We start from the raw sequence: 17,010 nt of genomic DNA, 5'->3' as shown, positions 1-17,010 counted from the left end.
TGTATTTTTTTTTTCCTTTTTCATGTTCTGTTAGTGGAGGACACATTTTTTAGCTATTAGCATTTTTAGTTATATGATTGGATTGCTATTAAAAATATGAGTTTGCTGCTGAAGATTCTGCTTGTTGTTCGAACTATCAATTAATTTTTCTGGGTCATAGAGTTTAATAATTTCAATAAAGATAAAGTCACAGCAATTTCATAGCAACACCCAATTTTACCTACCACCTTAGTTACACATGGGTCATTATAAAAAAGATTGTAAATTTGTGATAGGCCTAAGAGTTTGGAACAGCTTATTTAGCTTAAATTGAAATTTTTTTGCTAAAAGTACTATAGATAAAGCTAAAAGGTAGCATAAATAGTATAATGAGACTCATGAATAATATCAAAAAATACCATAGGACCCATAAATAGTATCAAAAATAAGCTAAATAGTATAAAAAGGTGACTTTTTAATCCAATGCCAAACACAAACCAAGTTTGGGTTGGTAGACAAATTGCTTTTGGTGAAATTGTTCAGAATTTTTGTTGTGACACTAGTTTTGCTCAACCCCAATTTACCATGAAATTTCTAACATCATGAAGACCCATGTGACAGGTTCATTCTAGTTTTTCAAATTGGTGGAAACGTACAAGTTATATGCATCAAATTTGATCTTGCAATCTGCTGATCAAATAGGTGAGATAAGTCCATAGCTAGCGTAAAAAGAGAGAAAACAGGTGTTATGCTCTGCACCACATTGATTAAATTGGATCCATGAGTAAATTGTTTTATTATTTAGAAAATGAAGTGAGTGAATACTAAATTAAGCTTGGTTTTGTGTCTTTATCGCTCTCTCATGTCATGATTATCTGAACCTGACAATTATCAATAATTTAATATCTTTTCATATAAGTTTTAATGTTTGACTTTTTGTTACATGAGATCTAGCGTAGGTTGTGTTTTGAACATGAAAGTCAATGCTATTCCTCTGCCTAGCTTAGCTACCCAAACATATTTTACACCCAATTACAAGGGGCTTGGAAGAGATGATAAAATTTCTAGTTAATAGTTTGAGTTTTTTTCCTAAAAAATTTATTAATTGGGCATGGAGATGGGATCTGCTTATTCCATTTCACTTGGAATGTCTGTCATTAGATCTAGAGCAAGGATTTTCAATTGGCCATTGTGGTTAGTGCGTACTACCATCTTCTAGTTGGCCATAGTAAGCAGTTTTTCCCTTCGAAAAGCATTTGGAAGCAAAAGATTCCTTCTAGAGTGGCTTTCTTTGTATAGACTATTGCCTTGGGGAAATGTTTGACAATTGACAATTCAAGAAAAAGAAAGGTATGGATTTTGGGTTGGTGTTATATGTGCAAGTGTAATAGTGAAACTGTTGACCACCTATTACTTCATTGTTTGGTTGCTCTGGAGTTGTGAGATATGGTTTTTGGTTTATTTGGAGTTTGTTGGGTTATGCCAATGTCTGTTGTTGAGCTTCTTGCTTGTTGGCAAGGTTGATTTGGTCGCCATCGTAATGGAGATATTGGATGGTTGTTTCTCATTGTTTGATGTGGTGTATTTGAAAGGAAAGAAATAGTAGGTGTTTTGAGCATTCTATGCCTGATCTCAAGCTTCTATTTTTCAGAACCTTATTGGACTAGTTCTTAGTGTGGAGAAACCAACATTTTTCTTCAATTTTGGATTTACTTGATTTATGTAATTTTTGTATTTGATATATACACCCCATACTCCCTGTGTACTTGAGTGTCTTTTTCTTTTATATATAAATAAATCTTTATTACTTATCGAAAAGGATTTTCAAAACTAGTGGAATCAGATTTTATTGCTATAATATTCAGCTTTGCCCTCTTTCTTAAATCTATAAAATTATGACAACCCATTTGGCCTAACCATCCCTTTTGTTGTGAAGTTGATAAAAAAAGGGTAAGTTCTAACAAATCCACCGGTGCATGTCCTATGTGTCAGGTGATAGGAATGCTATTTTGTTTTTATGTTCCCTAGTTTTTCTTTTTCTTTTCTTTTTTTGAGAAATACAAAAGTTTTTATCTAATTTATCTGTTGTTTAAATAGAATTTGTACATAGAAAATAAAAATATTCTTTGTTCTTGGTGAACTTTAGATCTGAGATGGAGGTACTGCTGAGAAAGTTGTGTGAACTGTCATTTATTTTATGGTTAAGAAGTTTTTCTAATTATGTTTCAGTGCTTTTAATTGAGAATCTCATGTTCTCCCTGGTAATGTAGAAACTTATAACTTTTATTTGCTTATAATGTGAGAGTTTTTTTTTTTGATAAATTTGATGGGTTAGAAAACGAAAAAAAATTAATTATGACCATGCTAGAAGATTTGTCTTAAATTATGGCAATCTTAGAGATTGGGCAGACAATATCGATGTTCCGAATTGTTTTAAATTGAATTCAAAGACATCACTCATTAAGTCCATGATCTTATAGGCAAAGTATTTTGATTTTTGTCTGAGTGGTTGTTTGAGGGAGAAGATTTACTAATACCAATCAAAATTGAAATGTTTGGACTATCATATGTTATTACTTTTGTGGCTTTATCTCTCTGATGTCATGACTCACAGAACTTAGATGCCAACACATATTAATGAGCTTATATTTCTCAAGATTGACCTTTAATTAAAATGAATTAGAATGGGTGTCATCACTTGTACCTGTGTGCACATAATTAGTTTTTTCAAAAGTGTAGTAGTTGAGAATTGTTTGCAGGAATTAAAAGTACTAACACTATCATCATTGTCAGCAGTATCTAGATTATTATTATATTCATATAGATTTGGCCTCTGAGCGAACATCCTAATTTATTTCAGTGACTATTGAAGTTATTCCAAGAGTAATCAAGCCTTGAGGTTTTGGTGGGAAGTGATGGATATTGGGATTGCTGACATTGAACCCAGACGAAGTGGATCATTTAGTTGCACAAGTAGTGCCAATTCTTCATTGAGAAGGCATTCTATAAGTTTGTCAGTAGCTACACCTGTTCATATTGATGATGACATTGAAAGTGAGATTGTCTCAGAGGCAGGAGATATTGGGGATCGGGCTCTTCATAGCAACAGGCACGGTGAGAGTAGCAGCCACCACTTTTCTGTTGATCATGCATTAGAGAATGGAGTATCTGCCCCCACTTCTGGGGATACTCTGTTGCACCTTAGTAGGTATTGGTCTTGTGATTAACCAACAATGACTATGATCTCCGTAGTGACACCATTGCCTGAGGATCATATCTCCCCTTTCCACAGATGCAATTGGGTGCTCTAAAGACAAAAAGCAAGTGAGCTTTCATCAACAATTTCTCATTTCTTTATCTTTGTTAAATGAAATTCCTAAACTTTTTTGGTAGTTGTTGATTATTTAATGGCTACTTTAAACAAGTCTTGTTTCCCTCTAATTAGATTGTTCAAGTAATGCGCATGTTTCATGTTTCTATATGCAGGACGATAAGGAAAGGTTGCCAAAGTTATTGGAATATGCTTTGTGCCTCATTCATTTAGCTGTTTTTGGGATTCTTGGGCTAGTATGCACTATATATATGCACACTCCTTTTAGTTTAGTTTTTATTTATTTATTTTATTTATAATTTATTTATTTATTTCCAAGTTCCAAAATGCAATATGCTCATAACTTATAATCCCATTGTGCTTGTTTCTTTTTACAAGTGTGTGATGTTTGGTTTTTTTGGGGAAGAATTTTGATGCAGATGTATTTTTGTGTTGCCTGATAATATATGTTTAAAAACTAACTTCTTTAAACCAAAGGTATACAGATCAAAGGATATAATATCCAAAAAAAGAAAAGAAAAGAAAAAGGAAGTTCTCTAAGAGTGTCACTGTAATTATTATTGTTAATTATCCATATTTGACATAACCAGATATGAGCCATAGTGCTGGAGTTCTAAACAATCCAACCTCTTGGAAGTAACTGAATAGTGTTTGACAAAAGTTGGAGAGGCTCAAATTAGTGTCTCAATAATTTGGACATACTACCTCCATTTTGTCATAAGAATTTGGAAATAACTAAAATTATTAATTTATTATACGTATGAATTGTGATTCTGTGATTGGCCTGGTTGGAATTTCAATCTTCTTTGGATCAGATAGAATTTCCACTTTTGCATTTGATTAATTGTAAATTTCATGTTGGTAAGCATACTCAGTAATATTATGATATTTAACATGCCACAATGTGTAGGTTTTGACAAGGTATGTACTACAAAAGTTGTTTGGTCCCAGAGTCGCTGGCTTGACAAACGATGAAAACATTTTGTACCTTGAACTTCCTTCCAATATGGTCTCTCTCTCTCTCTCTCTCTCTCTCCTGATGCATGCACACACATTCAGAGCAATTTAAAGGATTCACTTGGAAAAAATTGCATCTGAACTACTTTACATTTGACATTGAGATGTGTCTTATTTCAATGTTATTTTAAGGGTTTGATTTCCATTGGAAGAATCATTGTGAATCACCGATTTGTCTTTTTTTTCAATGTGAATATCATTCACATGCTTGGGCTTTGTGAGAAAATTTATAGTGGCAGGTGATGTGGTTGAGGAATCACTCATTCTTGAACTATGTGGTGATAGTTCAATGTTTACTTTGTTAAAAATCAAATTAAGTTATGAGTATTTGGAGAATATGATTAAAGAATCAAGATACGTTAATTTATGATAAATGAATTAAATATGTTGAACATGCGCTGATGATAACTATAGTCAATTGTAGCTAATTCTTTATGGTCATGCAAAGTAAAATTGTTTGAGAGGTATTTTACATTTACTCCAAAGATACAATTGTTTTGGACAACATCTGCTTCTAGAGTTGGGATGTTTGTGGTAGTCACTCTCCATATTCAATTACAATAGTGGATGAGACTATACGAGTGTTTAAGCCTACATTTTTCATAGCTCTGAAGAATCGCTTATATGATTATATGCTCCTAATTACAACTTATGTCTGGCATAAATTATGAAGGTCTGTCACAGTACAGGATAGCTAGGATTTCTTGCTTTCAACCCTTCATATGTGTGTATAAAGGTCACAAAAGACATTAATTGGAAGACATAAGATATTCTGCTTCAAATAATAATAATAATAATAATAATAATAATAATATATTTTTTCATTTTTTAGGTTGGTTCTTTCTTGATGGGGTGGTGGGGTGTTGTTTTCAAAGCAGACATATCCAGCGTGTCAGACTACCTAGCAATAGGATTGGCGACTGGTTATTTGGGAAGTCTTACAACTTTCAGCGGTTGGAACCAGAAAATGCTTGATCTTATTGTTGATGGCCACTGGGTGCTTGCTGTGCTTGGATTTCTTGTAGGTAAAAATCCATACTGTAAGAACTATGTTGATGTAGTAGTGTAGGTAATCTAGTCCATTAGATTTGAATAGTATATCCCACTTTAGTCTATTCAAAACTTAACAACAGTCTATAGCCTACTCTGGCACTTAAGAGTGAGATGGTCCTTTAACCTGTATGATTCCATTCAGGTTTGTTTCTTGCGGCCTATTCCATTATTTTTGGGATTGAGACAGCCAAGGGTTTCAGGTGGCTTCTAACAAGGCGAAATGCGTGTACAGGAAGTGGCACTCCAAGCTCAAGCAGCAATTGGAGGGTGGACAGCTTCAAGCGTCACTTGGCAGTCATGGTGGTGTTGACTTTGATGCTAAGCTTGTTATGGGGTGTATGTGGAGAATTGTTGAGGGAGGAGTTTAGCAGCGGCAGCAGTGGTGCTCAGCTATGGTTGGCTTGTTTTGTTGGACCTCCAGGTGTGTGGATCAGGTGGTTCTTAGCCAGACTTAATGGACGTGGGTTAGGCAAGGCTGGTTTGTTTAAATGGGTGCCATTTGGGACTCTAGCGGTCAATGTTTTTGCAGCTTGCATCATGGCAGCAGTCTCTACTGTGAAGAAAGCTGTAATGACATATTTGGATGGAGGGGGGAAGGAGGGGGAGTAGAGTAGAGTTGGCTAAAAATAAGCTAATTTTGTGCTAAATCTACTCTACTCTACTCTACTCCCCCTCTCTCCTCCTCAATCCAAACGGACCATAAGTGTTGGCAAATTCGATCTTGGGAATTTCCCAAATCATGTAAAAATTAAGATGTCTCCATAAGTGTTTGTTACGTGCATAGCACATGACCACAATCTTGAATCATTTGGTGCAGGTGAGTAGCCAGACTTGTGATACTGTTGCAGCGGGCATACAACTTGGATTGGGCTGTTTGAGTACTGTCTCTACCTTCATTGCCGAGTTCAATGCAATGAGAGAAAGCGAACACCCTTGGAGGGCATATGCATATGCCTTGATTACCATTTGCATCTCATTCGGGTTGGGGATATTAATATACTCTGTACCTGTTTGGACAAAGGGGTATGGGTAATATGTTTTTTTTTTTTTTTTTGTTGGAAGTAGAGCATGTTGATGGCAGCCTTATTGTGTATGTCATATATGCCTTGATATCAAGTTGACATTTAGTTGACCAAAATGCTGAGGAGAGAGTTATAATCAGCATGTATGCCTTGATATCAAGTCGGCATCTTTTTTTTTTTTTTTTTTTTTTTAAAACACACACACACACACACACACATATATATATATACATAGACACATATATACATAGGGGAAGGGGATCCTAAAACTTCATATAGTTGACTAGAAAGCTCAGGGATCCTAAAACTTCATATAGGTACTGTAGAATTATCAACAGATGAGTATTTTGTTTATAAGTTTTTTTTTTTTTTGGTAAAAGAGACGATATATTGCAAAGAAACTAAACAGCTGCATCATGTTCCAGGCAAAGCCTGGTCATATACATGCCATGAAAGTCTTCTTCAAACACATTAACCAAGTTCACAGGCTAACTTTCAAGGGAAATAAAATCTAAATTCCTATCAACAGCCATCCTAGCAAGCACATCGACACACCGGTTAGCTTGGTGGAAGTAGTGCTTAAATTGGATTCGTTGAAATCTGCAAATCAACTATCTGCAGTCATCCAAAATAGGGGAAACTATGTTATTCTCGTAGTCTGAATTTTGAAAGATATCAACAATAGCTTTTGTATCAAGCTCAACAATAGTGGAAGTAATATTTAAATTGCAGCACATGATGAACCCATCACGCAAACCCCACAACTCTGCCACAAAGCTATTAGTTAATCCATTACATCTAGAAAACCCAGCAACCCAACCACCTTGATTGTTCCTCACAATTCTCCCACACCCAACTAGACCCGTGCTACCCAAGACTGAACCATCTGTGTTCAGTTTGCTCCACCCTTCTGGCGGCCTCTCTCACCTAACTTCCTTCATAAAGTATCGGGCTGGATCTCTATTTATGCACACACAATACATAAACTCCCTGGTTTGCGCGATGATGTTTGTTGCCAACCTTGGATTGGGGTTCTTCCTATTAAACACAACATTATTCCTGCTTTTCCATATATTCCAAATTGCAAAAGGATAGATCATCTTCCATGGGTTTGACCAGGCAGCAAGCTACGGTTCATCTTCCCATTCAGCGTAAGCCACTCTTGCAAATCTGTCATCCAAAAGGCTTGGTTAGTGCTATCAACACCCAACTGCATCCACACGGCCTTAGCCCAACCACAATCTCTAAGGGCATGCATAACGGATTCCACCTCCACTCTGCAAATAGGACATATCTCTTCAACATCCCTCTTCTAACCAAGCACGCCTTAACTCCAATACTCTCATGAGCACACCTCCAAAAGAATGGTATTTTTGAATTTTAAGTAAAATGCTGATGTGGCAATCTCTTATTGGATGGAGTAAAACATGAATTTTACATTCCATCTTATACAAATTTGACTCAATTTCATTTATCTAAACCTCGAAAATATAAAAAGGCCTTAATTCAAATTTATTAGCCTTTACAACTAGGTAGAAACTTATATATATATGTGTGTGTGAGATTGCTCTTAATTGTATATGTACACATGCACATAGTTACAAACTAGTTTCAAGTTAAATATGTCACTTGCATAACACAAATTACTGTGCTTTTTAAAAAAAATTTTAAAATTGTCATTGTCTATAAAATTACTTTTTACATCTTGTCCCGTTTACAACTTTTGATTTTACCCTAATGAAACCTCATCGTAACACTGCTACCAAAGCCATTACTCAAAATAATATGCTGTGGCGACATTGTTAGGGAAGATGGACAGAATAAATAGAAGCAGTTTGGAGAAAAGCTTTTAGGCACCAAAGTGACTCATTAAATCTGGATCAACCAATGACCATTTCATGGAGCTGTCATACATGTTAATAGGTAAACATAATAACAACATAGCACATGAAGAACTACAGAAAAAAATATAATCCCCAGTTCTAGGACCTCTGGCTTTCCTTTAGATCTTGTACAGAATGCTCTGAAAGCAACTAGACCTGAAATGAGAATGCCAAGCAGAGAAAACATTAAATATTATCTCCAGACAAGTTTTATGTGAGCAAAATATATCTGACTTTGAAATCAGAAACAATCATATTTAAAAATCATCCCTAGGAAACATTAGGTGTTCTTGCAATTTCATTACAAAGGCATCGATGCTTTTTGACAGAAAATCCTAAAACCATGAAATCAATCCTATCCATATTTTTTTACCTGAAATTGCAAAGCCTTGAGGATATTATGTTATTGAAGGAGTCTGCCAACAAAATAGCCTAGAAAGGCTAGTTAATGACATTCAGCAGAAAAGATCCAGTCCTTGGTAAGAACAGACAGGAAACATTGTTCTTGCAAACCTGAGGTCGAATTGAGGGAAATCCTAACCAATATCTTAAGCGAAAGTTGCAAGCACTATTTAGAGATAACAGTGAGCAATCTAAGTGTAATGAAACTGCTTGTGGTGCACATGGATGGGAGATGAAATGTTTTGTAGTAATGGTAAGTGCATGGGGAAAGGGTAAGGGGTTTGAATTTATTCAAGGTAGTCACTAGTCAGTGACTGCCTTGACTAAAGTCACCCTCCAAGAGAAGAAGAATAAGACATAAGAAGAGAGTCTAGGAAGAGTATAGGGAAATTTGCATCAAGTTTCATAATGAGCCTTGAGTACACGTTTGCCTAGTATTTATACTAGGATTATACAAAGCTAACACCAAGAAAAGCTAAAGTTCGGTTTTTCAACTAACAACTCATGCAACTACTTGTAACAATCTATTTAACATTTCTTGGTTAGTCTTAGTCTTGCACTATGTTCTTGATCCTAGTCTCATGTCTTGTCTTCCACACATGCATAGTGATGCTATCGGGCTGGATTGCAGCTTGGGCTTATTACACCAAGGCAATGGTGATTACAAGAATGGCACCTCCTGTTCTCCTTTTGTAAGAGTGAGGAGAATTGGGGGGTGTGTAGGCATCCAGGGTTTTACCCCTCAGGTGGTCCCACTGGCCCATACCTTGAGGGAGTTCCTCATTAAAAAAGAGTAAGGTGGAGGGTGACATCATGGGTTCTAATCCCACCAAATGTGTAACTTACACACACACACACATATATATATATATATATATCACAAGAATGATCACCAGGATTAGATCTTGGTGAGCTCTTTTCATCTCTTCCATGCTCCGTCTAACAAAAATTTACATTCCCTGTAAAAGAACATGAACTTAATACCTTAAGCACTCTGATAACAACATAAAGGGTGTGCTGATAAACCAGGTTTTAACCTCAGCAATGTCCAAGACATCCATTGAAAAGTCATTTATCTGCACAATATTAAACTAGCAGTAAGACATTGGAGCCACTATTAGCGTCTGAATAATTCCTTGCAAAGCAATTTTGGAGAATTGTTCAGAAGCCAAGAACTTTGCTAGCATTGGCACTTAAAAGGTAATACTTTAAGAACCAAATTTCATTTAGGACACAAAGGCAAAGCCAAGTGCTACATGGAAATGGAAGGGAATTATATCCTGTCAAGCATCCTATTAACCCAACCTCAGTGGCAAATTGGATCAGGTAAGGAAATTGACTTAAACAACACTAATCAATGCCATCCAAAGCTACAGATTTTATCTAGGGTGTCAAATAACCAGATGGATACAGTGAATGATTTGATCATCCCTGATTTAGGTAGCTGGAATATTGGACTTGTTAAGAAGCAGTATCACAGTGGTGATTCTCGGAACATCCTAAATCAATGCATTTCAAATTTTGGCTTTCCAAGCACTATAATCTTGCCATTTTGCATAATGGTGATTGGATAATATCTGGTTAAGAAGACTTACCAATTATTGATAAATAAGAACTTGGATGGAATTTACAACTAATTCACCAGTTTGTTCTTTCAAGGACTAATCTGTGGCGTCTTAAAATTCATTTCAGAGTAATTACTTTCATGTGGCAGCTCCTTAGCAATAATGCGTAAACCATCAAAGCGAAACTACAGCATAGAAATGTTCCTGTTGAAACTTCATGCTCTTTTTTGTAAAAATGCATAGGAAACCTTAGATCAGCTTTTCTAGATTGTGACTACATGCAGACTATTTGGTTTGGATCGGGCCAATCGATTCAGCCTGATGAGATTCAACTGCACTCAATTGCACAGAGGATCATTGTTTGACTGGAAAATCTTTCCAACAATGGGATTTACTCACATTCTAGTTTTTTTTAAGTGCTGTTTTTGAAGGCAAGATTTGAAGTACTAGTCAAGTACTGCTTTATTCCCAAAAGCTTGTTAACCTTAGGTCGACTGAGACAGAAACTACTTCCTCACATAACGTGGTAAATATAGGAATTAATGATTGGAGGGGATTTTGAAATTTGAAAAAAATACCATTGGAAGGGATCTGCTTTTATTTGCAAAGATCGAAATGCTCTAGACTATTAAATGGGTGTTTCTCCTAGCCCGTTAAAACCTGGCGATTGTTCTTGCTATCAGAGTGGCACTTTATGAGATTTGAAGGAAGGGCTATAGAGAAACTTTAGTTCTTTTACAGATGGACAGGATTTGTAATATATTACACCATAAACAAAAACTAGGCTCGGAGACTTTGGCAGTTTTTGAAGATCTAGAAGTGCTACCAGGAATGTTCCACAATCTACAATATCGAGTTGCACCAGAAATACTATTTTGAGAAGTGCAGAAGGAAGTTGAGGCAGAAGATAAACTTTTGTGCACCTTAAGTGGAATCCCATGATTTTCAGCTATTTTCATGCATTTACTTTTCTTCCTTTTTTCATTTTGCCTCTCCTACTTTTAGTTCTCTATCCTCGTAATTATTAAGTGTCTAACGTTCTACTGTACTGTTTTTGTTTGTTAATAATAAAAAGGGACTCAAATACACATAAATTGATTCTTCTTTAAAATATTTGTTACAAAATTCCAAAAAATTGGTAAATGTTGTTGCCCGAAAAGTGAAAACTCTGTTATTCTACATATAGGGAAAGCAAAATTTTAGTTAAAAAATCCATTCAGAAAATTCTACAAAAGCAGACCAAAAAATATAAAAGAGATAATTGCATCTCAAACTTTATCACAAAACTGGGATTAGGAAAATCAAAACTTCACACAAAGTCAGATGCATCCTGCAATACACAAGTAGACTGGACAATCAACTTCACAGGCAGAAAATAAGTTAAAGAAAAAGCTCAAAAAAGTGAGCCCTTACAATCTAGGCCCAAATGCATTCTGCATCAAAGAACATGATGATAGTACACTTATTCAGGCTGAAGATTATACCGTCAATTAGCTTTGTGACTACACCAGCTAGCTCAGCTGAACAAAGTCCATTAGAGTGATGCAGCCATTACTATGCAAATTTACTTATTCAAGAATTATTTTACTGGGTCCATGTGTGAAGTCCAAATGAAGTAAAAGTTGTGAGGTTTTATAGGTTTACGAATGAGTCTTTTAAGGTTATAGTAGTTTTTTTATTTGGGTATTTATTTTATTAGTTATGGTCACTTTTGTAGTCAAGGGCAAATCTGTAGTCTCTGTAATTCCTGCAAACTAAGGGTATTTGGTAGTTTAATTGAGTCTAAAATTTTCTAAAATCCTAATTATCTTAGATAATATTTTCTTTGGACCCAAATTAGTCTTTTTTTAGTTTTAGTTTACTAGTCAAACTATGGGTGCTATACTACTAACGTCTAGGAGTCATTTTTTAATAAGTAATAATGATTTTATTGAAATCAAGACAGACCCAAGTAACCACTAGGAGTCCTAATACTACTAGTACAAGAAAGAGTGAGATGGAGACAAGTAATAAAATTATTGAGTGTTTTGAGCATCAAGGCATGTTGTCCTTTGTTTGTTATTTTCTCTCTTTTCTTCTTCTTCTATTTCTTATAGTATTGTTCACGTTTACTGTTCATAAACCCCTGAACATCATAAAAACCTCTCTTTTTCTTCTTCCTTATAACCCCAAATCAAGCCCTTTCTTTTACCTACCAAAACACTGAACCTATCACAAGCATATGTAGACAAATTCTCCAATTTTTCCTATGTCATAGAGGTTGTACCACATACCTCTATTCTCAAAAACAATGAAACTCCAACCCCAAACAGCTTTCTTTCTTCATTTATATTTCAGTTTGTTTCCTAAGAATAACTTTTAAGATGAAAAGGCCAAAGTAGGTCATCAAGAAAAAAGAAGACCATTTAGCAAAAAATCTTATGTAATTTGGAAGGACCAAAAATAGTCACTAAAACTAAAGCAAAAATTGATGTCATTTACTTAGCATTCATTCCCCATTCAACTTACATGGCCATTAAACAAAATATAACATATATCTTACCACATATAACAAGGGTGATAGGGTTATGGCTCGGACTTGATAAGTCCTTCAACAGAGCTTCGGTACTTTGCAATCAGATCCCTGGTAATGAAATAAAATAATAAATAGATAACACATATTGAATTAAAGCACATATTGCAACAAATTTCAAATTATCAAGCAATACCAACCTCCGCTGATTCAACAACTGCTCACTTTCCTCCAGCTTCCGCTTCTGACTGTCAACCGTCTACAAACAAAACAATAACTCTCAAATTCCCCCAATACACAGACAAACTAAAACACAAGGTAAAATGAACCCCATAAAAATCTTTGATTATGCCAAAAAAAAAAATAATAATAATAATAATAACAATAACAGTACAATGTCATCCTCAAATGTAGTATGAAAACTGAATAAGCCCACATTACATTATAGGTTATATACATGGTTTAGACTTGAGAAACCCATTGTAAATGAACAACTCAACATGGTTCGTTGAACCATTCTCAACACAATTGATTCCAAATAATGGATTCGTATACTCTACAATGCAAATAACATGGAAAAACAAACACCATATAATCAAACACCACCAATAATTCGTAAATCACATAAATTCATATAAAACCCAAGGGGATAAAATAAATAAATAACTTTGACTAAAAAAAAAAAAAAAAGGAGTTGGCAATTACCATAGCCTTGGTGGGAATTGAAGACGCAATTGAATTCAACAGAAGCTGGCACTTCTCAAAGTGGTTGTTCAAATCAGTCACCTTTCATAACAATTGCATATGCTAATTAAAACCCCCAAAAAGAAAAAAAGAAAGGATTTTGCAAAATATTAGAAAAGAAAATAGTAAAATAGAAATTAGAAGGCGTAGCAATAGCAATAGAGTACCAAAGTATCTGATTGCTGGTCCCTGGTTCCATGGTCAATAACTTCCGCTAAATTCTCCACCATCTGTAACCACCAACAGAATAAGAATGTAAGGAAAGTAAAAGGGGTTAGGGTATTGAAAGAAAGAAAGAAAGAAAGAAAAGGGGTACATGTACATGTAAGAGGTGGAAGTGAGAGGCGAGTGATTGGTGCTGATGCTGTTGCTGTTGTTGCTGTTGCTGCTGCTGTTGTTGTTGTTGAAGGATACGCTGTTGTTGTTGTTGTTGCTGCTGCTGCTGCTGATAATGCATTTGTTGTTGTTGTTGTTGTGGATGAAGTTGAAACTGTTGAGATTGGGATTGTGGTTGTTGGGGACTGAGGTAGAGGTGGTCTTGATTGGAAGGTGTAGAGGTGTTGCTGTGGCTGTGGGTCGGGATGGATGGGATCATACTCCAATTTCCTCCTGAGTTGAAATTATCCATCTCTCTCTCCTCTCTCTCTCTCTTCACTCTTCCTTATTCAGATAGACAAGGCTGCAAAGCAGCCTTTGTATTGTCGGTCAAAATCCTTAGTGTCACTGGTGTTTGAATTCATGAAACACCCCTTAAAATAGTCGATAATTTGAACTCCGGATTTTTTTTTTTTTTTTTTTGAGAGGATAGAGGTGGGGAATTTTTTTTTTTTTTTTTTTTACGACAAGAAAGGAAGAAGGAAGTGAGAAGAGGAAACTTACGATAACAATATTTACAAAACAGTCTAATAAAGATGGGGAATTTGATGTCTTGAAAATACCAATAAATACTAACCAACTGAGTTATGGCAGTAAAACTCCTATTTCACCCTTTAAATTTGGTCAATTACAATTTTGACTTTCTAAATTTACTCTCTCTTTATCAAGGTACTCATTCAATCAAATACCACTAATAAAACTACTATTATCTATTATAAAATAATTTTTATTACCTCAAAAAAAATAAAAATAAATTTTCTTTGATAGTGACGTTATTACAAGGTGACGACACATGAAGAAGGTGACGGAAGTTCACTTACATATTGAATGCACGTCAAGAAGCTGACGACAACACGCTGTCCGTCAACTGCTGTCATTAACACCTCGCGTTCGTAAGCCATGCCCCTTACGCAACAACGTTAGGGTGACGGATCACGTGGACGAGTCGGGGGTGACGACCTTGTTCGTAAGGTCCGGCTCGATGTCCTTGGCCGAGCGGACCACGTTGGCGTACGTAAGCCGACGGTATATAGGAGTTACACGTGGGGCCGACGACCTTGGCGAGTGAAGGCTGAAGGAATAATCCAACTTTCATTTTTAGCCTATCCGGGCCTCTCGCATGTGAATATAAGGAAAGTCCTTGCGCTACGCGTTCGACTTAGTCAAGGAGATTCCTATAAGGAAAGGGCTCAATACAATAGGCAAAGATCCGCGAATTACTCTTTTTAAAAAGGAAAGTACATCTTCACCTGGGCGCAAATTTCGGCCACACACCACATATATACCCCAAGACCCTACGACCCAAAGGTACGCACAATTACCTCAACTACGGCACTCTAGGGTTGTTTAAAAGATTCTAACTTGATCGTCGGAGGGTCTTTGGCCGGCACCACACGGTGCTCGTCGATCACCTACTTTTTTTTTTTCTTCGCGGTGTTGCTTCAAGCGAGAGTACTAGGCTTCTTGTTGATCTTTTAGGCATCATCGGCTTGGCGCCGTCTGTGGGAAAGAAACAAGCATTTAGCCTTGCTCTATTCCCCGAGACAAAAAGTTGTATGGTACTCACTCGATCGATGGCAACGGTCGACAACCAGGCGACGACGAACCGCATGCCACGGCGCTAGAAGGCAAGTTCGGTGGCGCCGCCGTCCGAGCGCCTTACTAAACGGAACCACGACTTAGAAGAGCAACTACGGCGGATGACGGCGCACCAAAGTGCGCCGGGGAGGACCAGGAAGTAGCGAGCCGGAGGGAGGAATGCCGTCGAGCTGAGAAGGTAATCTTTGCACCGACAAGGCAAAGTGGAGCGGCCGGAGACAAAACCCGCCATCCGCCTCGGACTCCTGCCACCTCATATCACGGCCGAGATGCATGAGATGAGGGAGCGCATGGATGCAATGATGAACGCCCTTAAGGGACGGGTATCCGGCAATCCGGACGACCTAGTCCATAGAACGGATTCACCATTCACGGCGTTGGTGAACTCATACCCGTCCCTTCAAAGTTTAAAATGCCCCACGTGTGGAAAACTATGACGGATCCAAAGGACCCGCTGGACCACCTAGAGTCTTTCAGAACACTAATGCATCTTCGGGGTGTACCGGACGAAATCATGTGCGGGGCTTTCCTCACCACCTTGAAAGGGCTGCGAGGGATTGGTGCGGAGTTGACGCCTAATTCCATCGGCACTTTTAAGGAATTAGGTGCACGGTTTTATCGCACTTCATTGGAAGTCACCGACGCAAGAGGTCTATTGCATGTATACCGGGAATTAAACAACGAGAAGGTGAGACATTAAGGTCTTATATAGCCCGCTTTAACAAGGAATCCCTCTCGATAGACGAGGCGGACGACAAGACACTTGTGGCGGCGTTCATGCGAACGGGTTACAAGAGGGTAAGTTCTTGTTCTCTCTATGCAAGAACGACCCAAAGACTATGTCCGACGTATACTACAGGGCGACGAAGTATATGAACGCGGAGGATGCCTTGGCCGGGGACGACTACAAACCCGAGAAAAGGGAGAGACGGGAAGATACGAGACCCGATAATGGACAAAAGAGGGGAGAACCAGAGGGACGAGATGATCGACGACCTAAGCCGCCTACGGAAGGTACACGAACTTCACTCCCCGAATACGCCCATCGACCAGGTATTGATGCGGATTAAAGACGAGGAAAACTTGGCCTTCGGAAAAGCGAAGGAGATCCCGACCAGAGACCAAGGGATAAATGCGCTCGATTTCATCAAGACCACGGCCATGACACCGCCGATTGCTACGACACCGAAACGGCAATAGAAGCCCTCGTTAGGCGAGGGAGGTTACAAAGGTTCGTCACCAAAGAGAAGGCGAACCCGCCACAAAATCAAGCCCTCGGCAAGATAATGATCGCCCCGGGCAACCAATAAGAGACATAAGGATGATTGTAGGAGGCACCGCGAGGGCCGGATCTTCCAAGAAGCCCGAAAGGCATACATCGGAACGATCCGAGAACGTCCGGTTGGCAAGTCTGCGCTTGGAAGGTCACGGATTGGAAATCCCCATTGAATTCTCGGAAGTAGACGCCCGGCGCCTTCACCATCCCCACGACGACGCTTTGGTCGTCACCATACGGAAGCGAGGAGAC

The 17,010-nt window shown here is 37.6% G+C and overlaps 1 protein-coding gene and 1 pseudogene across 1 annotated transcript; one reads left to right on the top strand and one right to left on the bottom strand.

The window, feature by feature from the left end:
* Positions 1 to 1,009: 1,009 nt before the first annotated feature.
* LOC142634158 (uncharacterized) lies at positions 1,010 to 6,518 on the top strand (annotated as a pseudogene).
* A 1,629-nt stretch (positions 6,519 to 8,147) lies between these two features.
* LOC142633367 (mediator of RNA polymerase II transcription subunit 9) lies at positions 8,148 to 14,386 on the bottom strand. The gene is made up of 6 exons (XM_075807592.1): positions 13,831 to 14,386; positions 13,676 to 13,738; positions 13,470 to 13,550; positions 12,965 to 13,023; positions 12,795 to 12,875; positions 8,148 to 8,441 (listed from the first exon to the last, which is right to left on the bottom strand). The coding sequence occupies exons 1-5, from the start codon at positions 14,134 to 14,136 to the stop codon at positions 12,818 to 12,820; spliced, it is 567 nt and encodes a 188-aa protein (XP_075663707.1). The 5' UTR covers positions 14,137 to 14,386; the 3' UTR covers positions 8,148 to 8,441; positions 12,795 to 12,817.
* Positions 14,387 to 17,010: the final 2,624 nt, after the last annotated feature.

This window comes from Castanea sativa, chromosome 5, assembly GCF_040712315.1.
Source record: "Castanea sativa cultivar Marrone di Chiusa Pesio chromosome 5, ASM4071231v1".
NCBI classification, from domain to species: domain Eukaryota; kingdom Viridiplantae; phylum Streptophyta; class Magnoliopsida; order Fagales; family Fagaceae; genus Castanea; species Castanea sativa.
The sequence above is the reverse complement of the archived record's forward strand: the minus strand, read 5'-3'. Positions and strand labels throughout refer to the sequence as shown.

Excerpts from the sequence above, each read along its gene's own strand:
- LOC142633367 (XM_075807592.1), bottom strand. The coding sequence starts at position 14,136 with ATGGATAATTTCAACTCAGGAGGAAATTGGAGTATGATCCCATCCATC. Across the intron at positions 13,739-13,830 it reads CTCACTTCCACCTCTTACAT|ATGGTGGAGAATTTAGCGGA; the intron begins GTACATGTACCC and ends TGGTGGTTACAG. Across the intron at positions 12,876-12,964 it reads CAGTTGTTGAATCAGCGGAG|GGATCTGATTGCAAAGTACC; the intron begins GTTGGTATTGCT and ends TTTCATTACCAG.